At 56.2% G+C, this 24,131-nt stretch overlaps 1 protein-coding gene across 4 annotated transcripts in view; it reads right to left on the minus strand.

Moving 5' to 3' along the window:
- The window catches only part of PTPRU (protein tyrosine phosphatase receptor type U), an 88,448-nt gene extending 64,556 nt beyond the window's left edge, over positions 1-23,892 (minus strand). For 3 of the 4 annotated variants that reach the window (XM_061390292.1, XM_061390282.1, XM_061390274.1), the window contains exons 1-7: positions 23,711-23,869; positions 6,144-6,275; positions 2,894-3,165; positions 2,295-2,376; positions 2,074-2,189; positions 1,448-1,622; positions 545-838 (exon numbers count right to left, since the gene is read on the minus strand). In XM_061390292.1, the coding sequence (XP_061246276.1) occupies positions 545-838; positions 1,448-1,622; positions 2,074-2,189; positions 2,295-2,376; positions 2,894-3,165; positions 6,144-6,275; positions 23,711-23,783 (1,144 nt within the window). In that variant the 5' untranslated portion in view covers positions 23,784-23,869. Of the gene's footprint in view, positions 1-544; positions 839-1,447; positions 1,623-2,073; positions 2,190-2,294; positions 2,377-2,893; positions 3,166-6,143; positions 6,276-23,710 lie in introns of all 4 variants that reach the window. The other variant, XM_061390301.1, reaches the window with a different exon arrangement.
- Between the last annotated feature and the right edge of the window lie 239 nt (positions 23,893-24,131).

Raw genomic sequence — 24,131 nt, forward strand, 5'->3', positions numbered from 1 at the left:
TTTAAACAAGAAAAAGCAGACCTCAGACTTAAATGCCCAGATGAGAGAATCCAGCTAGAATTTAATAATATGCTTTTATTTTATGCTGTTTAGTTGTTTATTTTATCTAGATGATACAGTGTAGAATTAAGAACACAGATTCTGAAGCCAGCCAGTCAAGAGTTCTAATCCCTTACTGTTCTGCTACTTACTAGCTGTGTGACTCTGAGCCAGTCACTTAACATCTCTATTCATGATAATCTGTACAGAGGTTACAGATTTTACACCTCATCTGTAAAATGGGTACTGACAAGAGTACCTAGATCATGGGGTTGTTGTGAGTTTTAAATATGACACACACACATGTGTCCTTCACAGAGTAAAGTGTTAGCTATCATCCTTTTCTTTACCATAACTGGGATGGAGCGAAAATCACAATGGTTCAGAAAGTTTGAGAAGCACAGAGGGAGGCCATACTACCCTCAGAATGTGCCCTTCGCCCCTCGGTTGCCCTGAGTCCATACTTGGGTATCCGGAGGAGGTAATGAAGCCAGGAAGCACCCACCTGCGCACTTGGTGCGGCTGACGAGGGGCGGCCCCGGACGGCCGGTGCCACCGTCACCCGGGCGCGTGAGCAGCACGCTGATCTCGTACTCCGTGTCGGGGTCGAGGTGCCACAGCTTGTAGGTCTGCAGGCTGACGGCGTGCACCTCGGCCCACGGGCCGCGCGCCATGCGGTACTCAATCTCCTTTCGCACGATCGGCCCGTCGCCAGTGATGGAGTTGGTGTTGAGCTGAATGATGAGGTAGGTGGGACCGGCGCGCAGGAGCTGCGGGGGTGCAATGGGGGTAGGGGGCTCTGCAAGGAGATGGGGGAAAGACGGAGCCAGACGGGTGCCGCTATGAATCCCTGGCTCCCAGTTCCTCATTCTGCAACACCCAAAACCCCTAGAGCCCTCCTGGTCCCTCACCCCTACCCTAGGCTCCTCATGCAGCCCCCCAAGTCCTCGACTAGACTGCTTCCCCTCACTAAATGCCCAGGCCCTAAGAGACGCCGAACTCCAAAAGCCGACCTTGCCCCTCACCTCACACCTTCTCCCTCACTCCCTTCCAGATCCCGAAGTCCTCGCCTCTAAGGGCTGACCACTTGTCAGTTCGGGTCAACCCTGGGAGGCCCACAGCCCGATCCCGCCTCGCCCGGGTCACACCTTGACCCAGTCCGCACGCGGGCCCACCTCTCAGAGGGACCTCCTCCCCACCCTGACCTTCAATTAGGACTGGATCTCCCAGGAAATGACGCCCCCTCCGCGAGCCCGGCCCGGGAGGTCAGAGCACACCAGGAGTCGGACGCGGCCTTCCCTGCCCGTCCGCGGGCCACGCCCCATCGACGAGACTCCGCCCCCCAGTAGAAGCCACTCCCACCCCACCTTCGCCCGCCCCGCCCCTCGGAGGCCGACTGCTCGCTCACCCTTTACGATCAGCTCAGCGAAGTTGGAGACGCCCGCTCCACGCGGGGCCTGGGACACGCAGCGGTACAGGTCCTGATCCTCGCGGCTCACGGCGACCAGCGGGAAGGTGGCCAGGAAGCGCCGGTGACTGATGTGCCGCACGCCGGCCGCGGGCACCAGGGCCCCGCTCTGTCGCTGAACCGGGAGAGGGACCAGTGGGTCAGGGGAGCCGGGGAAGAAGGGCCCAGATCTCAGTCTGACCCGGGCGAACGGAGTGGTAAACTGTCCCGGCCCCATTTCGCCATCCCGAAACTACCCAGGGACGTGTGGGATTCCTGGAACCAGCCCTGCCCTAAGAAGGTGTGGGGCCCGATTACGGGAATGTGGTCGCTCTGCCTTGGTGGCGGGGTGTGGTTGGAGACGGGGGATGGCGGGGAGGGGGGAACCTGAAGCCGCGCTCTGATGTCGGAAGAACGGGGCACTCAAGAGGGCAGAGAGCCTAGAATGAACCAGGACGCCTGTGTTTGGGCGCTGGAGAAGGACAGAAGGCCTCAGCCCTCCGCAAGGGAGCTTGAACTTTTCGTAAGAAGCTGGCTAAGGTCCCCCCAACACACACACACCCCGGGCACCCCCAACCCCCGCTCACCTGCAGAAGGAAACGCTCGGCCTCCGCTGCTCGGCCTGCCGCCATACACTGGAACGAGGCGTTCTGGCCCGCGTTGACCTCCACGTCGCCCAGGCGGGAGAAATGCGGGGCCTTTGCTGCCGGAATAGAGCCCTGGCGTAAGCTGGGCCAGCGCCCCCCTGTCGGCAGGAGCCGTGGCCGCCCTCACCCCTCACCTTGCGCCCCACGGGGCCAGGACTCACCGCAGGGGTAGCTGAGAAGCAGGATGTCATCTAGGCCCATGTAGCCCCTGCGGTCTGGGGAGACAAGGGCCTCAAACAGCACCTGGGGGAGGCAGGAGGGTCCCTGTCATCTGACATTTCTCCAGCCCTGCCCACAAGAGCCCCCTTTCAAGCTCTGCTCCAGCCCCATCCTCCCCAACAAGCAGAGGTCAGCCCCAGCTCACAATTACCCTCCATACCAAGCCAGCTGGTTGTGGCAGAGGGTGTCAGCACGCAGAGCTAACAAGGTCAAGGCCAGAGGTTCCATCCAACTCGGATGGATGTTACCTTCAAGCCGCAAAACTTGGCAGCCAAGACAGGGTTTCCAAGTCAGCACTATTCCAACGCACCCCTTCCCCAGTCACAAACTATCACTGTTAACAATGACCTCTGATGCTGAACCCAGACTGAACCATTACTGAAGAACCACAGACTGGCCACTGACCTTGACCACAGATGGACTCCTGATGCTGAACACTGACTAACTCCGACCTTGGCCACTTGGTTACCCTGACCTCACACTGACACCCCACTCTACCCACACTCCCAATCACACTCACTGCAGACTGAACCCAGCCCACCTGATATTCATTAGGCCAGAAGGTGCTGACAGCCAGTTCAGCCTGGTGCCACTGACGGCCGTGGGATCCAGTCATATTCCAGACAGCACTGCCCAGGGGACCCCCATTGACACGCACATAAATGCCCAAGGTGCCCGGGCTGTGCCCATCCCGGCTGTACAGGAAGTAGCTGAACTGCACACAGTGGGTGTCATTCTCGCTCAGGCTCTGGAAGATGACATGGGCCCGCTGGCCTGGAGCATGCTGGGAAGCATTGACCACCAAGTAGGAGCCTGGAAAGAGAGGGGGAAGAGGCAGGAGCTGAGAACGTAGGGGAGGACCACGGTCAGGTGGGCACAGAGGAGGAGGCAGAAACAAAGGACTTCATGTGGAGTCAGGGGGCCTGAGTTCTGGTCCCAGTTCTGACTTATGGGATAAGTCCCTCCATTTCCCTGCATCCCTTTCCCAAAGGAAAGGCTTGGAGCAGCAACAAACACACAAATCTGGCTTTGTCAAAACCCTTTATTGCTCCTCACGTCACCCCTAATGACCTCCATCCAAGCTCCTGTTGGTCCGTGTCTTTTCCCACATACTGAGCTGTCCTGGGAGACAGGGACTATGACAGTCATCTCAGGAGTCAAGAGTCTGGCACATGACAGGCCCTCAAAGTCCACCTCTTCTGAAGCCCCCCCACCCCTGCATCCCCCTACGGGTGTCTGTCCTGGCACCTGGATCATTAATAAAGTGTGTATCACTCTCCCCACCAGCCTGTGGAGCTCCTTGGGGCTCCACTGTGTTGCCAGCACAGGTCTGCAAGCTGAACGAACATACAGAACAGAGATTGAATGAAAGGACTCTAACTTCCCTTCAGGCCCCCACCCCCCTGAATCTAAATTCCTGGGATACAATTTCTCTTGATTTCAAACCTGGAGAAAGGCAATCCTGTCCCTTCCCCAGAGATCCAGGCTACACGCTGGGAAGGGGAGAGGGGGAAGAGGGGCAGAGGGGGAAAAGGGAGCTGGACTCCTCCGGACCTGGCTGAGGGATTATGGCCTCCCCTCTGTGGGGAGAAGGCCCCAGCAGCTGCCAAGAGGGTGCCCGAAGCCACGCAGGGCTGCCTCTTCCCAGGCTTGGCCACCGGCCAACACAAGCTCATTCAGATCCCAAACCACGAGGCTCCCTGCTCCAGGAGGGCTCTCCAGGGACTCCACTGGAGGGAATCGCATTCATCTGCGGGAGCCAGAAGCCTGTGAAGAAGGCAGCTCCTGCATCAGTCCTGGTGGGGTCGTAAACAAAACTCCAGATCCCCATCCCACCCAGGAAGGGATGCATCCCAGCCCCCAGCACAGTCTCTCTTGGCCCACGCCTCCATCCTCTCTCCTCTCCCTGTGAGCAGCTGTGTGTGCATCTCTCTCCCCGTTTCAATCTGACACTTTGTTCTTGCCTCTTCCTCCTGCTCCCTCTGCCTCTCTCTCTTCTTTTCCCTAGTTTTTTCTCACTCTGCATCCCTCCCGCTTCTCTCAGCCACTCCCTTCATCCCCATTGCCCCACCCTCTCTTCTCTCCTGCTCTCTGACTTCAACGATGAATCCCCCCTCCTCCCTTCTCTCTCCACCCCCAGCTCCCTTCCCTAAAATGTGACAGAGACTCCATCCATCTGGCTCACCACTGCATCCCTAGGATCCAGCCCAAGGCCCATACTGCATATGAAATTTCTCATCCCCTTTTCTCACTGGGTCTGTCTCTGGTGGTGTGGGGGAGACAGAGAAGCTGAACCTACACAAAGTGGTCAGGACTGTAAGAGGTGAACTCAAATCAGCCACCTTGGACCTGAAGGCTAACCCATCTCAGGCCAAGGCTGGGCCCTGGGGATATGAAGTCGGCCCACTCAGCATCCCTGCCATGGTGGGCACCTTGACAGCTCACTGTCACCCAGCTCAGACTTTGACACCTGCCAGGACAGAGGTCAAACAAGGAGCTAAGAGTCCTGTGAAGGCAGAGACAAATGACCCATGGAGGGCAGAGTGTGAGCAAACGCACAGAAGCAGGGAGACACCAGAGGGCTCCAGGAGATGAGGCTGGGGTAGGAGGCCAGGCTGCAGAGGTCAGGTCATGGAGGACCTCCCTCCTGCTGGCTTCAAGTCCTGGCCCCACAGTGAGAACCTTTGCTGTCCCTCCCATGCACTCTTGACAGCAGATGTGATATTGGCCATTCTGTGAGCTGACCAACAAAGGTCCTGGCTTCCTACTGTGACAGGGCCAAGGGGAGGGGCCTCAAGCTATCCAGTTCTGGGTTCCCCCAGCAAGCCCATTTGGTTTTCCTACTATGCTATGTCCTCTGATCCAGCCTTTATCAGTAAGAAAGGTGACAATCTGGCCTCCATCCATCTTATCCTCTTCTTAATCCCCAGTTGATTCTTTACCCAATGGCAATTGGTGGATCTTAGTAGTTAGGCCCCTCAAATATCTCCAACAATTGTTTCTAAGCATTCATTGAACAGGCCACCCCTGGGTTATGTACATTACAACACTATAAAATGAATTATTCTGTGCCCCATTTTACATTTAAGGAAATGGAAGCTCAGAGAAGTTAAGTGACTTGCCAGAAACCACACAGCAGGTAAAGTGATGAAGCCAGGATCTGAAGCCCAGGCTTCATGACTCAGTGCACTCGAGGCCATCATCAGGGTAGAAGGCCAGGACTAGGATCTATGTAATTAGTTCCCTGACTCCCAGTCCAGTGTTCATGAAGCCAAATGCTCCTCATCCTGAAATAGGGACTGGACAAGGCAAAAGCTGGGAAAGACCTGGGACTTGTAGGAAGAAAGGGGCAGAGGAAGGGAAGGTTTTACACACATCTAGCCCTCAGGGCGACTGCTCTGTCAGCATCTTGACGTCCTGGGGGACCAGGATTCAGTCACAGGGAGAAGGAAGCCTCCCTGAAGGTGGAGGATTTAGGAAGACTTGGCAGGAGTAAGGAGGATCCTGAGCTAAGCTGCCCCAGGAATAGCGGGAGGTGGGCTTTATCCTAGAGTTTACAAGGGTCTTTGAGGACTTGAAAACCTGCGCCCATTTTACAGGTAAGACTACCTGATGTACACCACTGGTCTGAGTCCGGGGACCTCCACATTCACAGTGTCATATGTGTCACTACAGAGCAGATGAGGCCCAGAGAGGTTATGCAATGGACCCAAGGTAACAGAGCCAGTGGGTAGGCGGCCTGGTCCTGGAAGGAGACGAAGGAGGAACGGTGACTGAGGGTATAGGCTCACCGTGGGGCAGGTCCGCAGGCGCCCGGGTGCCGGGGTGGATCCGCACCTGCTCCCACTGGAAGTCGTCGTACTGGGCCTGGCTGTACTCGCAGGGCACCGCTGGGTCACTCGTCTCCTCAAAGGTGCAGCCAGCTGTGAGGGCAGGACCTGCTTAGCCCAGGCTGGAGTGGAGGTGCTGGCCCAAAGGTCTCCTGGGCTACCCTCCAGGTGCCCACATGGTCCCCTCCTACTCAGGCCCACCCTCCTCCCCTCCGTCTCCTCAAGCCATCCCCCAACTGCTCCCTCCAACAAAATGCTCCCTCCCCCACCCTCTCCCCCCACCAAGGCCCTCTTTCCATTGTCTCCTCCCCATGCCAAGACCTCCCACATTGCCCACCCCCTCCAGTGGTTCCAAAACCCCCTACAGCTCAACCACGCATTAAAGACCCTCCTCAGCAAAAACTGGTTGTTATTACTCTGTGCGTGTGTGTGTGTGTGTGTGTTTGTCACTCAGTCAAGTCACATGGCTACAGTCCACCAAGTTCCTCTGTTCATGGAATTCTCCATGGCAAGAATACTGGAGTGGTTGCCATTCCCTTCTCCAGGGGGATCGTCCCTACTCAGGGACTGAACCCAGATCTCATGCATTGAAGGCAGAGTCTTTACCATCTGAGCCACCAGGGAAGCACGTTATCATTATTACTATCCTTTAAAGTCTCACGACAACTCATGAGATCAGGACAAGAATTATCCCCATTTTATAGATGAGGAAACTGAGGCCCAAAAAGGCTAAGTGACTCCTTTAAGGTCAATCGGCAGGTCAGTGACAGAGGCGGGGTTTGAACCAAGATCTCCTGACTGATGGTCAGTGTTCAGCATCTTTGCAGAGAGAACAGACAGTGGGCCCCAGGACTGGCAGAATCGATCACCCTAAGCCAGCCTTGATGGCATCTCTTTGAAAATAACAACAATTGATCATGTGACTTACAACAAGCCCAGCACAATGCTAAATGCTGAGTGTGGAGTCCCGTTTAGGCCTCGGCTTCTGAGTAGGCACCACTACTGTGTTACTTCTACTTGATGAATGAGCTCAAGGGATGCCCACCACCCAACTGAGGTCTCTGCCTGCAGGAACATGGCAGGCAAAAACACTGTCATGTGAGGTCCAGGCACCAATGACTACAGGAAGCAAATTCCCAAGATTCTGAGCCACTATGCACAGTTTAAATAAAGAGAGGGGGAGGCAGGAAGAGGGGATGGAAATAGATGCTAGTCCTTCGGTTGGTAATGAGGTCCACGTATCTTAGCTGGCTCATCAAAGCCCCGACTTGGATCTAATAAACCTGAGAACACCACTGGTTCAGGAAGTAACTGGTGCTTGCACTCTCCCCTGAGCTGGTGCAGCGGTAAAGAATCCACCTGCCAATGCAGGATGATACAAGAAACTGAGGTTTGATCCCTGAGTCAGGACGATCCCCTGGAGGAGGAAATGGCAACCCACTCCAGTATTCTTGCCTGAAGAATCCCATGGACAGAGGAGCCTGGTGGGCTTGGACTGAGCACATATTGCCACCACTACCGGGGGTAAACTTGGGCATCTGAGACCCAGGAAAATGCCTGGATGAGCAGCCAGGAAGCAAACACAAATCATGCCAGGCCCTATCCAGCCACTGGTACTTCTCCCCACTTGACAGACGAGGCAACTGAGGTTCCAAGGGGTGAAGGAATTTGTTCACAGTATAAGGTGGTAGATAGGTAAGTGGGCTTTGGCATCAGACAGACTGATTGCATCTTGACTCTGCAATGTACTGGTCCTGTGACCATGACCATTGCTCATCTTCAGCTTCCCCATCCACATGGGGGTTTGTTGAGGATTCAACACAGGGGTCCACTTAGCACAATGCCGGCACATGCAAGCACTCAGAAGACAGGAGCTCTGCACCTGAGCCGCCTGAGTAAGAGAAGCAGAATTTGAGCCCATGGTGATCCGAGGCTGAGGTCCACACTCCCCACCAGAAAAACCTTCACTCTGAGAAGGAGCAAATCTGAGCCCCTTCTCAGCCTCGAGGAGAGGAGGGATGAGCAACAGAGAGTAACAGGGATTGAATGCCACATGCCAGGCACAGCGGTGGGCAGCTGCACACATGGCCGGTGGCCTGACTTTCAGGAGGCTCTGCTGTGCCCTCTGCAGCAGGGGACCTCTCCAGGTTGTCACAGACCACGTGAAGCAGCCCCTTGAACTGACCCGCAAAAGCCAGGCATGCACAGGCTCACTGCTGTTGGGGGGGGGTCTCCCTTTCCTCTTCACGGACCCCATCAGGGTGTAAAATAAAGTGGACACGAGGCTGGCACAGAGTGGATGGCACAAAATAATAAAAGCCTCGCTTCAGAGCTGGGGCGGGACATTGGCTGAGCACTTTGCCTCTTTGCATGAAGAACTCTGGTCAGCATGTGCCCTGTAGCCTATGGAAGGTAGGTTTTAACCCCATCTGTGCTGGGGAGGCCTTGGCTCTCCCCCTAGAAAATGACCCATAGCACAGCACAGAGAGAAAACAAGGCCAGTAGAGATGGTCAGGGAGGGCTTCCTGGAGGAGGAGACAGCTGACTCCATTCACCCTGAGCTGAGTCTGTGCCTGAGGGTTTCAGTCAAGGCCTCCCTGAGCCAGATGAATTGCAATAAAGGGAACCCCAAGACCTAGTGCTGCTGGGGTTCAGAAGGACCTGGGGTTCAGGTCCTTCCTGTTCCCTCACAAGTAACAAGGCAGCTGTCCCACACATGTCACCCGTGGCCCTAGGGCGAGCCTGAGAATGCCAGCCCCCTGGCTTCCTCCCATCCATTCTAAGCCAGGCCAGGCCACGTGAGCTGTCAAGACTCCCAGACTAAGTGATCTGGCCAGAGGGACCCCCAGACTGTCTGACCTTAGCCAGGGTAACCTTCAGACTGCCTGACCCAGGTCAGTGACACCCAAACAGACAGACCTGAGCCAGTGGCCCCATCCAGATGACCACCAGACCATCTGACTTCGACCAGACTGACTGACCTCAGACCAACTGACCACAGCCAGAGCGACCCCTGACCGCTATCAAATAATTCCAGCAACTGACCCCACCAGGCTGACTGACCCCAGCTGACTGTCACCACTCAGAGCATCCCCTTCCAGAGGCAGAAGGATTCCTCTCCCTGACCCATGTCCATCCCCAGTCCTGAGTTTCTGGGCCAGGCCCATTCCAGCCACGGTCCTTAGAGGATAACAAATCTGGGGCCAGGCTCTCCATGGAGAGCCCCACCCTGACCTGGTCCCCAGCTCACCCTGGGATGGGAACAATCTGCCCTCCCAGATCCTGGGAAAAGCCCCCATCACCTCCAGTCTGGATGGCTCAGGAGCTGTAAGTCCCAAAGCCAGGTCCCCGCCTCTGCTAGAGACCCAGCTCCTGCTGGGGGCCCCCAGCCCAGAGGGAAGAAAATAGATTAGACTTTGCATTAAGAGCAAGAATGGTCAGGAAATCCCTCCCGGCTCCATCGACCCAGACTTGGGCCCAGACATGCACACACACATCAATGCCACCATGAGGGCTGCCACCTGCCACCAGGACCTGCCGTGCCACTATCCCTCAAAGTAACTCACAAGGTAGGTACTATGATTATTCCCATTTTACAGATGGACACCAAGGCACAAGGAGGTGGAGGTGGCTTGCCCAAGGCCACATCTTAAGTCCGAGAAGCTGGGATTTAAGCCATCTATCTTCATTCAAGAAGACTGGCCACATGTGCCAATTCAGTTCCAGTCACAGGACATCCATCCACTGACAATACAAAGCAGGCCCCAGGTTGGCACCAGTAAAGGCACATGGATGCTTAAGACTCTGCTCTGCCTTCAAGGACTTCCTAGTTAGAGTGAGGTGAGGGAACAAGACAAAACAGAAGAGTCAAGGCCACGGTGGTGGGGATGGGGAGGTGGTCAGCGGAGGAAGGTAGGTGCAGGGGGAAGGTTTCCTGGAGGTGGGTGCATCTGAGCAGAGCCTGGAAGGATGGGTGTCACTGTGGCCAGCACAGATGGAGAGAGGCGTTTGAGGCAAAGGGACCAGCAGGAGCAAGGGAAAGTAGTGGGTAACACAGTTCATCCAGGACACAGAGAGGAGCCCAGACTGGCCAAAGCAATAGGAGATGAGACTGGTGGGCAGGAGGCTGAGGCCAGATCTAGGAGAGCCGAGTGCCAGAGCGAGAGGTCCAGCCTCGTTCTGAGTTGGGAAGACACAATTCGTATTGGAGCAGAGAAGCTCCTGGATTCAGATGAGACAAGTGATACATCCTATCAGCCAGAGGTCCTCAACCTTTTTGGGACCGGGGACCAGTTTCATGGAAGACAATTTTTCTACAGACAGGGCGGGAGGGTGGGGGCAGCGATGGTTTTGTGAGAATTCAAGCACATTTTGTTCATTGTGCACTTTATTTCTATTCTTATTACATCAGCTCCACCTCAGATCATCAGGCACCAGATCCCGGAGGTTGGGGACCCCTGCTATAAGCCATGAGGAGGGCAGGGGGCTTCTCTAGAGGACACTATAGGGTCAGAAGTGGGATAAGTTATCAAGGGGTCTGGAACCAGATGTCAGAAACCAGTGAGGAAGGGACCTCAAATGCCCATCCTGGACACAAACAGCACATGTTCCAAGCACACCGACAGAGATGCACAATGCGCACGCGAGTGCATGCACACACACACACACACGCTCAAATGTTCACACTCTCTTCCCCCAGCCTCATCCATGCTTTGGGGACAGAGTCTCAGCTGGGGACAGGGAGAAAACCAGACCCTTCTGCGGGTACAGCATCTCTGCCAGGGCCTCCCTGAGAGGGTGGGCTGAATCAACCCAGGACCCCCAACAGCTCCCCCAGCCTCAGCTCAAACTGGCCCAGCTACATTCCTCAGCTAATCTCCCCAATCTGGCAGGCGGTTGCCTGAGCAACCGTCAGCCACAATTTGGGAAGGGAGGATGATGGTTTGTCCACATCCGGCTGGGCTCTGGATGAGGTGATGTAAGGGGCAAAGCAACCTCTGCAAGAGGAACCAGAGTGTAGGAGGGGGTCTCCACCCCTCCATATGCATGTATTTCCACGCACAGATGTGTGTGTGTGTGTGCATGCACACACGTGCACATGCCAGTGAGAGTGATGGCCTGGTGCTGACTTGTGAGCACTCGACTGGGAGGCAGGAGGCCTGGGTCGAATTCCCGCTGAGCCTCTAACTCCCTGTGTGACCTTGGGCAAGTGGCTTGCCCTCTCTGAAGCTCCACTTGCTCACCTATGAAATGAGAATGAAGATCTCGGTGACTTCTAAGGCTGCTCCACCTCTAGAATTCTGATCCCATTTGTGTGAGCATGCATGTGGGCAAGAATAACTTGAGGGCAGAGAGATGCTAGGGGGACAGGTATGTGAGGGGAGCACAGGTCTCAAAGTGTGCGTCTCCCAGGCAGCGCACTGTGAAGCTGTGGGCATGTAGGCGTCTGTTTACATGCGGGGGTACGGTCAGCAGCAAGTGTGTGCCTAAGGGGAGGCGAGTGTACGCGGTGGGTAGAGGAGAATGGTGCATGTGTGTGCGTGTGTGCCTGTGCGTGTGGGCACCACAAACATGGAAGCACCAGACTTCCTCCCCACCAGACAGGGAATGGTGCTCTGTGCCAACTACGGCTGCCAGCCAGCATCAGTGTTTTCCAAAGACCCTAGGTAAACAGAGTCTGTTTGCAATGAGATTTTTGTTCCCTTTGGTTTGTCAATAGAACATTCAGTTCCCAAGGGATGGCCCCAGGAGAAACAAAACTCCTCTCGACGGATTACAAATTTAGGGGCTGGCCTCATACCCTACCCCCGGCATAGCCCCAACCCTGGCCTGGGGAACTCAGATACAACCCCAAGGATAACACTGGCTCATGTCATCATCTGAAGCCACACCCCCTTTCTAGGTAGCCCAACACCACCCTAGAACCAACACAGACTCACCCTTGGACGTTCCTGCCCAACCTAGCCCCATCCCACGTTCTCCACCCCAACAGTAGCTCCATCTCAGGCCTGTCTAACCTCCACCTCCTCCCTTCTTGAGGTCTCTTTTGCCTTTGAACACCATCCCCAAGCCCTGTGTATAGGAAAATACCAACCAAGGCTGGACTTACTGATGGCACAATCCCAGCTGGTTCCTTTCTCTCCATTTTTAATTGAAGGATAACTGCTTTACAAACTCGTGTTGGTTTCTGCTGTACAACAACGTGAATCAGCCATAAGTATATATATTACATACGTATTACATATGTATGTATACATCATATGTATTAATACATGCCCTCCCACTTGAATGTGCCTCCCACCCCCATCCCACCCCTCTAGGTCGTCACAGAGCACCGGGCTGAGCCCCCTGTGTTATACAGCAACTTCCCGCTAGCTACCAATTTTACACGCGGTGGTTTATGTATTTCAGTGTTATTCTCTCAGGTCGTTCCACCCTTTCCTTCCTCCACTGTGACCACAAGTCCATCCTCCACATCTGTGTCTCTATTCCTGCCCTGAGGATGGGTTCATCAGGACCATTTTTCTAGATTCCATATATATACATTAATATGAGATATTTATTTTTCTCTTTCTGACTTACTTCACTCTGTATAACTGGCTCTAGATTCATCCACCCCAGTTCAACTGACTCAAATTTGTTCCTTGTTATGGCTGACTAATATCTCATTGGAAAAGACCCTGGGAAAGATCGAAGGCAGGAGGAGAAGGGGAAAACAGAGGATGAGATGGTTGGATGGCATCACTGACTCAATGGACATGAGCTTGAGTAAGAATTGGGGATGGACAGGGATGCCTGGCATGCTGCAGTCCATGGGGTCACAGAGTCAGACATGATTGAGCGACTGAACTGAATATTCCATTCATATAAATACCACAACTTCTTCTGATCCTGACCAACCCTACCCAGACTCAAAGACCATGATTCCAGTCCAGAAACCTGGCCCAGCCCACTTCACTGCTCTCCTGGCCCAGATCAATACAGCCAGACATTAGCTAGGGCTCCCTGGCGCTGCTCCCCAGAGCCCTAAATAACTGATGATCAATTAATCAAGGGCAGGGCTGGCAGCAATATGCTCACTTTCTAATCACACAGCATTCAGCAGAGCTGCAACCAAGAAGATTACCCAGGGCGAGGCCACAGAGTGAGAAAGCTGAGCTTTACCCTCTACAGGAGCCAATACAGAACCCAACAGTGCCAGCATCCTTCCAGCTCTACTCAGAAGAGAAGGAAGTCAGCTACAGCAGAGGAAACTTCAGCCAGACCTACTCCCCAACTCCTGGATCAAAAGCACAGTAAGCCCCAAAATTAACAGCAGGGCTGCCATATTGTTAATAAGGGGAAAAAATAAAAGACACTTGCTCCTTGAAAGAAAAACTATGACCAACCTAGACAGCATATTAAAAGCAGAGACATTACTTTGCCAACAAAGATCCATCTAGTCAAAGCTATGGTTTTTCTAGTAGTCATGTATGGATGTGAGAGTTGGACTATAAAGAAAGCTGAGCATTGAAGAATTGATGCTTTTGAACTATGGTTTTGGAGAAGACTCTTGAGAGTCCCTTGGACTGCAAGGAGATCCAACCAGTGAATCCTAAAGGAAATAGGTCCTGAATATTCATTGGAAGGACTGAGGTTGAAGCTGAAACTCCAATGCTTTGGCCACCTGATGTGAAGAACTGACTCATTGGAAAAGACCCTGATGCTGGGAAAGATTGAAAGCGGGAGGAGAAGGAGATGAGAGAGGATGGATGGCATCACCGACTTGAGGGATATGAGTTTGAGTAAGCTCCGGGAGTTGGTGATGGACAGGGAAGCCTGGCTGCAGTCAATGGGGTCACAAACAGTAGGACACGACTGAGCAACTGAACTGAACTGAAGGGGAAGACATGGGGCAAGGCTGGACTCCAGAGGCAAAGGGCTGAAGAGAGGGCTGTTCTGTGCAGAGGTTCAGTGGGCAAAGAGTCCATGGACCCTGGTAGTACAGACAGCCTGTGTCACATAAAACCACAGTGCAGTCCAGTGCTTAAGACCCCGCACTTCATATGCAGGGGATGTGGGTTCGATCCCTGGTCAGAGAACTAAGACCCCACATGCCACATGGCATGGCCAAAATATTTTAAAATAATTTTTTTAAGTGCAGAGTAGAGAAGCAGAGGGCTATGCATGAACATGTGCAGTGCAAAGACCTGGATTTCCAATGGTCCCATGGAGAGAGAGGGCTACGTGACCCCAGTGTCAGGGTGCAGTGCAGCAGTTCCACACTGCACAGAGGCGGAATGCTGTTACACAATGCACGGGAACAGAGCCAGGGTGCACAGACCTCACACGGCACCAGACACAGCACAGCAGGACGGGTCGGTGCCATGACGCACCGGAGAGGTGCCCCATCCATCGTGGCCATGACCCAGAGCTGCTCGGAGGCACAGTGCACCAGTGAGCAATTAGGGGTACACTGGGCTGGCACTGGGCACCAAGGGATAGGTGTATAGAAGAACACCAAGGGGGTCCACCCAAGCTTCACTAGGCTTGGCACATATTGGCGCTCCATGAATCCTCACCGAAAGGATGTCTAGAGGAGGCAGGCTTAACACACAGATATTTGGCAAAGAGAAGGACATTGTGCAGTGCAGAAGGAACTGCTGGTGCTCCACACAGTCCCAAGGAGCACATAAAGTGTAGACTCGAGAGCAGGGCGAGAAAGTGACACCGAAATGGAATGTCATGAAGACGCCAGGTGAAACAGGGAATTCGGTGCAAACGCTCTGGATCTTGAAATCCTAGAGCGCCCGAACAGGTGAACAGGTACAGTGCAAGGCAGAGGCCCAGGACAGTGAAGGTGTGCAGGGCACAGGTGCATCGCCAGGTGCTTGCAAAGGTAATGCAGGTAAAAATCCACACCAGTCCAGAGCCCTACAAAGTGGCCTCAAGCTGCAGTTTAGCTCCCAATTTCTCGGGCAGCATGCAGTGGGAGCCAGAGGAAACCTGCAGTGAAGCCGCTTGAAGCAAAGACATTGCTCATCTGGGGCTGCCTACAGAATCCCGGGAAGGACACCGGCTGACACCTCATGGCTCTACAGGGAAAGGCCGAAATAACACAGGGGCAGTGTTAGAGCGGCAGTGGTGCAGGCTGCAGGGCCAGGCCAGGAGAAGGCGCACCTCCGGGGCAGCGCAGTGGAGCAATGGGACAGAAGTGCTGCGCCGGCAAGGGATGCTGTCCCGGGACAGCAGGATGGGGGACCACAGACAGGCTGCTCCCGCCCATCCCCGATGCAGTGCAGATGCCCACGGCGACCATGCAGCGCCTACAGAGGCCACGTGACACAGATGCAGCATCGTGGTAGCATGCCATCTGTTGGCACAGCACAGGGGTGCGTCGTCAGAGACCATGCCCGATTCCAGGAGAGTCCACAAGCCCGACACAACACCGTCATCTGATGGTCACGCAGCACAGAAGACACAGAAGAGAGCCACAAAGACACAAAAGGCAGCACAACAACAGGACACAGCACAACGGGTCATTGCAGACGGAGCGAACAGACACGCACAAAAGTCCACACAGTCAGTGCAGCGTGGAAACGAACAGAGTGCAGCATGCAGCGTAAGGCTGAGATGCAGAGCAGTGCATGGATGAAATCCAGTGGCCTCGCCTTGAGGGGATGGGTCCAGGAGCCCCGGAGAGCACACAGCCAGAGCAATCCAGGGCCGTGATGCAGGGCAGTTCTTAGCATGAGGTCAAGAGGTGGCACACACCTCCCATGGTGCTCTGGACAGCAGGGGAGCCCAGACCCCAGAAAACCCTTGCGTCTACAGCTCTGCCAGGCTGGGTTGACCACCCTACAGGTTGGGGGCTGAGGCCCCATCCACCCTGTGGGCCTCCCCCTCTCGCATCTCCCATCCCCAGCACCTTCCACCCCAGTGACTCTCCAAGGGCACAGGATGAAGCCACCGCCACCCACAGGGCGGGCAGCCAGAACTGAGCACACGGTCCAGGTATTTCTATCTGAGCAGGGCCCCAGCGCGCTGGCAGGCGAACAATGAATTCAGATTCTGCTGAAAAGCTTTTGGACAATTAAAGCACATCCCCTGGCCCCCAGCCCAGGGCTGGGCAGTGTGGGGCAGGAGGAGAGAGAGACAGAGAGGGACACCTATTGGACTCGGCCCTGGTACCGAGTGGGTGGGAAGTGGATGAACAGGGAGGGAAGTGGGCAAAAGGCTTCCCAGACCCACTGAACCTGGATGGCCCCTCCAGCAGCCCCATCCCCCCTCCCAAGCCTGGATTTGATCAGAAGCCAAGAACAAGCTTTTCTGAGCACACAGGATGCTGTAACACATACACACACACTTAATAACAGTTTAGCACACGCAGGGCTTATCACATGCCAGAACCTGTTCTAAACTATACACGTACGTGTATAAAATACATCCTCACTACAGTCCCATGCAGTATGTTCCATTATCATCTCTCCTCTCACAGATGAGAACACTAAAGGGTCAGAGAGGTCAAGCAACTCGCCCAAGGGCTACGTGGCTAGCAGTGGGAGAGCCAGGATCGGAACCTAGATGGTGTGGTTCCCAAGCCACACTTCACCACTACACTCTAGGTACGCACACACACACACACACACACACACACACACACACACACACACATCCTGAGCAATGTATGGCCCACCCTCTCAGTTGAGACCCCCCATCCTGTCCAAATAGGGTTCTCATACTTTCCAGTTGTCACCTTTTGTCCCTCAGCTGTCCCATTTCCCCTTCTAGCCACCCCTATCTATTCCCCCACCCTCAGTTGTCCCCCCAACACCACCTGTCCCCTCATTCCCAGCTGTCCCCATCCCCCCCCAGTATAGCTTTATTGCAGGTTATGTCCCATTCCCCCTCATGGTTTCCCACCCCACAGCTGTCATTCCATCCCTGGCTGTGATCTTGCCCATCAAATATCTCAACACGCCTTCCCAATTTCCCTCTCCCAATCCTTCCTCCCCTCTACTACGCGTGCACACGTGCATGCTCAGTAGTCTCAGTCGTGTCCGACTCTTCGTGACCCCATGGACTGTAGCCCACCAGGCTCCTCTGTCCATGGAATTCTCCAGGCAAGAATACTGGAGTGGGTTGCCATGATCCAAGAATACTGGAGTGGGCTGCCAGGGGATCTTCCTGGCCCAGGGATAGAACCCGCATCTCCTGCGTCTTCTGCATCGCAGGCGGATTCTTCACCACTGACCCAGCCCTTCCTCCCAGCCTAGTGGGGAAGGAGATGGGAAATGCTGCAGCCCACTGAATCACGTGCACTGTGGGAGAAACCTGGTCAACCGTGCCAGAAAGGGTCTGAGAAGGCTTCCCTGGGGAAGCGACATCAGAGCTGGACTCTGAAAGCTGAGCAAGAAGGCAGGCTTCTAGGAACTGAGGCGGGTGGGAAGGGCATTCTTGGCAGAAGCCACAGCATGTGCAAAGGTAGAGAGGTGTGAAAGAGCCTGGCGGGTTCTGGGATCAACACTGGCCTGGTGAGCCTGGAGCCAAAAGCGGACAGGGAGGAGCGGGGTCAGGGGAGGAGAGCTATAAACACAGAGGAGTCATGGAAAGCAGGCACTGGGTCATACACGGTCTTCTCTGCCACCTCAGGCTTTGGCCCCTGGGCGTTGGAGAGCCTTCAGCTTACAGCAAGGGAGTGGCAGCACCCTATGTCTGCCTGAGAGGCCATTCAGATCCCGGGATGGTGGAAGCAGGCAGACGGCAGAACGGAGACCAAGGAGGGGGCCACTACAATGGTCCAGGCAGGGAATGAACGGGCTGCAGAGAAGGGGGCGTGGATTCAGCAAAGCCTTCTTCAGTGGCCACAGAGTGACAGTCCAGCCACTTGGTGAGGTGTCCAGGCCTCACTAAAGATGCTGTAGGCCTTGCACCTCTAGACCAGCACTGTCCATGGAGTTTTTTGCAGTGATGGAGATGCTCTTGACCAATTCGCAGCCTGACCAATATAATAGTTACTAGCAAGAGGCGACTCTTGAGGACTCAAAATCTGGGTGGTGAGACTGAGGGACTGAATGTTTATTTAAATTAAAATCTAATAGCCAGGGACTTGCCCAGTGGTTCAGTGGTTGAGAATCTGCCTTCCAGTGCAGAGGATGTGGGTTCGATCCATGCTTGGGGAATTATGATTTCACATGCCTGGAGCAACTAGAGAATCAGCGCAAGGCAACTGGAAAGAACCCCGCGAGCCACGAAACAAAGATCCAGTGTAGACAAAAAATTAGTAATCGAATAGCCACCTGTGAAGGAGTAGCCGCCAAACTGGAGAGTACACGTAGAGAACAATTCCACCATTTGATAAAGTTCTAGTGACTATCTATTAAGAAGCAGAACCACAGGGGCTTCCTCCAGAGGGCCCTGGCGCTGGGGACTGTCTGGAAATCAGGAGGCCGGCCCCCTGGAAGGCAGCATCACAGGCTGGGTTGGCACAGGCCCAGGCCCTGGTCCACAGTGCAGCAGAACCACAAGGACATTCCCCACCCAAACATGCACACCCCTTTCCTGGAGATGCAGACACCTAAATATACACCTCGACACACTGACCACGGAGCACCTTACAGCCAAGCCCACCAACACCTGGATACTCCAACACAGGTGCACCCCATTGCTGGATACATAGATACCCCAGACCGAGACACATTGGTACCCACACCCAGGCATCTGGGCAGCCCCACAGCTGGGCACAAGGCAGCTACAGTCCCCCACACCCATTAACCTGAGGACTCCCAGCCACCGGCGTACACCCACCTCCAGATCCAGAGACACTGAGATATTCTTATGTTGACACATCCCAATCCTCCCACATCCGGGTCCTGGGACACCCATGCCCAGATCCTGAGATGTCACCCACCCAAAGAGCTCTGCACCCAAACTCCAGGGATCTAACACATGGATACCTGGACACCCAGCATCAGGCTCCCCGGGATCAGAGCAGCTGGGTGCCTCCTGACTCGGAATTCAGATCCTGCCACACAGGGTGAACAGATGGCTAGACCACCCCCCCCCACCTCCGAGAAGCCATACATGTGTCCTGTGCCCCAGGCTACAATCATACAATCACAGACACACACACACACACACACACACACACACCATTCTAAGGGTCCAGATGTCAGGGTGACACCTGCACACACCTCCCCCGGCCCCCCGCCGAACCCCACCTGCAGGGTCACCACAGGAGCAGCACTCCCCGATTCCTGGGTTCAGGGGCAGCCAGGACAGAGGCTGAGAGGAGGACAGAGGACTGAGGGAACCCCACCCTCCCCCCACAGGGCCCTCCCCCTCCTCCCCAGACCAGACGCTCACTCAGAGTGACGGTTGGGACTCTGATGCCTCTCACCAACTGCCGAGCCTCCAGGACAAAGAGCTGAGACCAGGGGTGACACCAAGCCCTGCTAGCTGCTGGGGGGCGAGGGTGGTTGTGGGAGAGGGGGTGGCGGACAGCAGCGGGGGGCGGGGGACTCGCAGGCAGAGAGATGACCTCTCCAACTCCCAGTTCCCAGATGACACTCTCTGTGTGGCCTTTGCATACAATACCATCCCCCCCCAGCAGAATTTTCCAGATTCCTGGAGGGAAACCTACTTCTTCAATCTCTACTTTCAGTGGAGTCGGTGCGCCCCCATCTGGCATCTCCAGCTCAGAACTTGACCCCCTGGACATCACTCATTCTTTCCTGCCTGGTGTATTTATTCAGCAGGAGTGGGCCAGGCCTCGTACCTGGCAGTTAAGATTCAAAAGTGAGCTAAACACCCAGTCCCTGTCCCCACTGAGCTCATGGTCTCTAAGGGAGAAAAGAGCAATAAACTGTAATTACAATAATTACAGTGCTGTGAAAAAATCCAATCAACACCCCCCTCCTCCCTTCTTGGACTAGAAGAGGGAGTAACCAAGGAAGGCTTCAGAGAGGAGGTGATGTCTAAGCTGAAACCTGAAGGAGGAGCGGGAGTTCACACAGTGAGGAGGTGGAGTTAGAGAGCTCTGGGGAGAAGACACAGCTTGTCCAGAGACCCAGAGAGAAGACGGAGGGCAGTGGGCATTTACTGGGTGTTGGGAGGTGGGTTAAACTGGTCAGAGCACAGGATGCAAGGCAAAGAGCACAAAGCAGATGGGACTGGACAGGCAGGCAGGGGTCAGAGCAGGCAAGAGGACCTGGGGAAGAGATTTAACTGGTAGGTAATGGGGTGAGCTTTCAAAGGGTTTCAAACCAGGATTTCAAATGCGTTTTAGGAAGATCCCTGATACTAAGGAGGGAGGAGTGGAAGGAAGAGGCTGGAGCCTGCCTGCACAGGAAAGATGGGTAAGGATGGCGAGAAGGGGACAGATGAGAGAGATCCTGAGATGGCATGAGGGTCAGGTGCATCAGGATACAGGAGAACAGCTTGGAGGAGGGAAGGGTGTTGAAAGAAAAAGGAGGGCACAAGGCTCCCCCAACAACTCTAGCTAACCCAGTCCTGCATGACCTGCCACCCCCCACCCTGGTCTGGTTTAGCTGAAGAAAGCAGGGCAGGATGGCGGCCCACCTGGAACAAGCAGGGCATCCACCCTGGGTTTTCCCTGGCACCAGAGCTGGGCAGGAGGCTGCCCAGGAGCTCAGCACCCCCCACTCTGGCCACTATCACGTCTTCCTGCTGAGTCCCTCCCCCATCCCAGGGAGAAGGGCCAGCTGCCCAGACAAGCCTTTATTGCCCAACCTGAAACCACTGGGCAGCCTCTCCCTCATTCCTGCTGTCCACAGCGCCAGCAACCAAAAGGACAAAATGAGCTAGAACGCAACGGAATAAATTACTGCCAGATTTGCATGGCTCAGAGACATCACCACCCACCCTTTGGGGGGAGGGGGGACTCAGGAGGCCCTTTCAGGGAGCTGGGCTGACTCAAACCAGTTCGGGGACGCGGGGAGATCACATCCCTTCTACTCAGGGCTTCTGAATGAAGCTCAACAGTAATAGCTACAGGTGTCAGGAACTGTGGAAGAGAAGTGACTTGCCCAAGGACACAAGGACAGCAAATGGCAGAGGCAAATTTGAACCCAGGTCCCCCTGGCTGCAAATCACAACCTCTGGGGCTCTGTAGCCATCCTCAAAACCGTCTTTTGTTCCCTGGCACTCACAGACAGAGGCTTTCTTTACAATCTACCAAGTACCATACACCTTTATCATGAAGCCCATGGGACAGAGCAGAAAACCGGGGCCCCAGGAATGGAAGCAACTGGCTCAAGATCTCAGTCCCCAACCTCAGCCGTGGGTAGTCCCTCCTGTTAGAAGAGGGCGGAGGGGGGGGGGGCACATCTGAAGGTTCTCAGAATCAAGGTGATGGAGGTAGGGATGGGAGAGCATGTAGTACCTCGGTTTGATCTCAGAGTGGGGGAGGGGGCAAAGTCGCTGCAGGACAGGGGTAAGTGTTGGGGGAAGATAAGGAGGGAGGTCGCCTTAGGGGTCCTCTCCGGCGCTCAGGGGTCAAAGCTAAAGCTGTGCGCGACGGCCTGGGGCCGCAGGGTCCGGCTGACCTCAGAGTCAGTGGCAGGAGAGGCTGCCGGCGCCCTGGGAGCTCCGCCCGAGAGGTCGGAGCGGGCGGCAGGGCAGCAAATGCGATCGGGAGAGGCCAGTTCTTGGAGACCGGCGGCCTGAAGGAGGCTCCCTGGGGCCGAGGTGGCTCTGCCTGTGTCTAGGCTCGGAAACCCGTCTGGGGCGTCTCCCCGTTACTCGGGTGCCCCGGGTACCAGACTGGAGCCGCCCAGCCAGAGGGCGCGGGGATGCTGAGGCCGCCGGGAGGGCACAGGCCACCCCCGCCACAGAAGGGCCATCAGAAGCAACTCCGCAGGAGAGGGCCCCCAGTGTGGCATCCCAGGCCTCCGGGTAGGGTGGGGGGTGGGGGAGGCGGGGACAGACACATGAACACACACAGCCGCCGCCGACACACGGTCCACAGCACACACGGACACACAGCCACAGCTCTGGATACACACATTCAGAAACGCGATCACACGTACAACTTCACACACACACACACACACACAACACACCTCCAAAAGACTCCACTCTCCGAAACACACTGAGAGAGACAGCGCGGTCACACGGCACCTAGAAGCACCGAGACACACGCTCACACGCGTACACTCACACCCCACCAGCCCGGAGGCCGTACAAAGTTGCGGAGTCGACGGAGGAGGGGGGTGTCCCAGGAGACCCCGGCGTCCGCGGCGCCTCCAGCGCGCAACCGGAGGGGGCGCCGTCCGGCCGCCCAGAGCCAGGCCCGGCCCACCCGGACGCACCCCCACCCCGCCCCGCCGCCTGGGTGCAGCCGCGGCCCGGTCCCCGCACGATCGCCCGGCCGCACGGCCCTCCCCTCCCGCCGGCCCCGGCGCGCCCCGCAGCCCCCCGCGGCTGCCCCCACCCCGCGCTGGGCCCTCCGGGCCCGGGCCCCGGCGCCCCGCAGACCCGGCGCCGTCTCGGATCCGCCACCAGCCAACGCCGCGCTGAACTTGCGAAACAACAAACAGCCCGACATGTCGGAGTCGGCGGCCGCCGGGCCCCCATCTCTCGCTGCCAAGCCTCAGGCCCGGCCCGACCGGGGAGGCAACGGGGCGCCGCCAGGACAACTTGTTCCGGGGCCCGCGCGCCCCACGCGCACACCCGAGGGACACACACACAACACAACCTGCACCGCCCCCTCGGGCGGCCCCGGCCCGGGGCACACATTCAAGCCGTGGCCCAGGCGAGGACCACACTCGCAACATTCCTGGACACGCAGCCAGCTTGCACGAACACACTCACATCCGCTCCAGACACGCTCCTACACACGCATTCCCGGCACACTCGGCATTCACTGGGACCCACGCAGCCCCCGGCGGAGCACACCGCCGGCCCCAGACACACGTACACATCGCGCACACGGCGCGCGGACACACTCGTTCCGGACCCGTTCCCACGCCTTCACACACGTACACGGATCTCACAAGCACACACATCGCACACACGTCCTCTGCTCCCCACGCGGGCAGAATCCACAGAGCACTCTTTGCCACACGCAGAACAAAAACACACAAGCCATTCTCGGACATACAACAAACAACACTCCAGGCTAGGGTACACACAAATGCCCAACAATGCAACACATCAGCAGAGGCAACTCCTGCCACACAACCGAACTCGGATGGACACACAACAGACATACAATCCTACTTGGCCCCACACACACACTACACAGAGGCAGACACGACACTCGGCGCACACCCCATGCCTTTATGCACACAACATTCACCCCAACATACTCGTGGACACACAACACACACAGCACCTTTTCTTGCACATCCCTCAGGACACATTCGCAGGCACACAACCCCCTGAGCACACGATCGTACATACAACACTCAAGACACCGGGAGCAAGCTCGCCACGTCCGGTCATCCAACACTCCCACTTTCTTTCGAGATACGCCACCGGCGCCAGGGCTCGGCGGGGCAAAGTGGGTCCGACCGACGCGCGCTTACCTGCCGGAGTCTCGGTCTCGGGTGCGCAGAGCTGGAAGGTGAGCGCCAGGAAGAGAGCCTGGGCGCGGGCCATGGTGCGCCGCCGCCTGCCCCGGGGCCCGGCGCGGGGGGGCGCCGCCGCCGGAGCCCGAGCCGAGCCCGAGGCGAGCCAGAGCCGGAGCGAAGCGGCGCGGCGCCGAGCGGGACTGGCGCCGAGTCCAGAGCGGGAGCCCAAGCAAGCGGGTCGCTGACGTCAGGCTCGGCCGCGCGTTCCTCGGTCTCGAGGCGCCCCCTACTGGCAGCCGCGCGCTCCCCTGCCCAGTCCGGTCGCCGGCGGCCCTGACGCGCCCCGCCCCCACTCCCGGCCCCCTGCCTGGCGGTCCGGGCTGGGCCTGGATTCCCAGCCGCCTCACCCGCACCGACGTGCTTAGGTGAGCAGATC

Source organism: Bos javanicus, chromosome 2, assembly GCF_032452875.1.
Source record: "Bos javanicus breed banteng chromosome 2, ARS-OSU_banteng_1.0, whole genome shotgun sequence".
Lineage (NCBI taxonomy): Eukaryota > Metazoa > Chordata > Mammalia > Artiodactyla > Bovidae > Bos > Bos javanicus.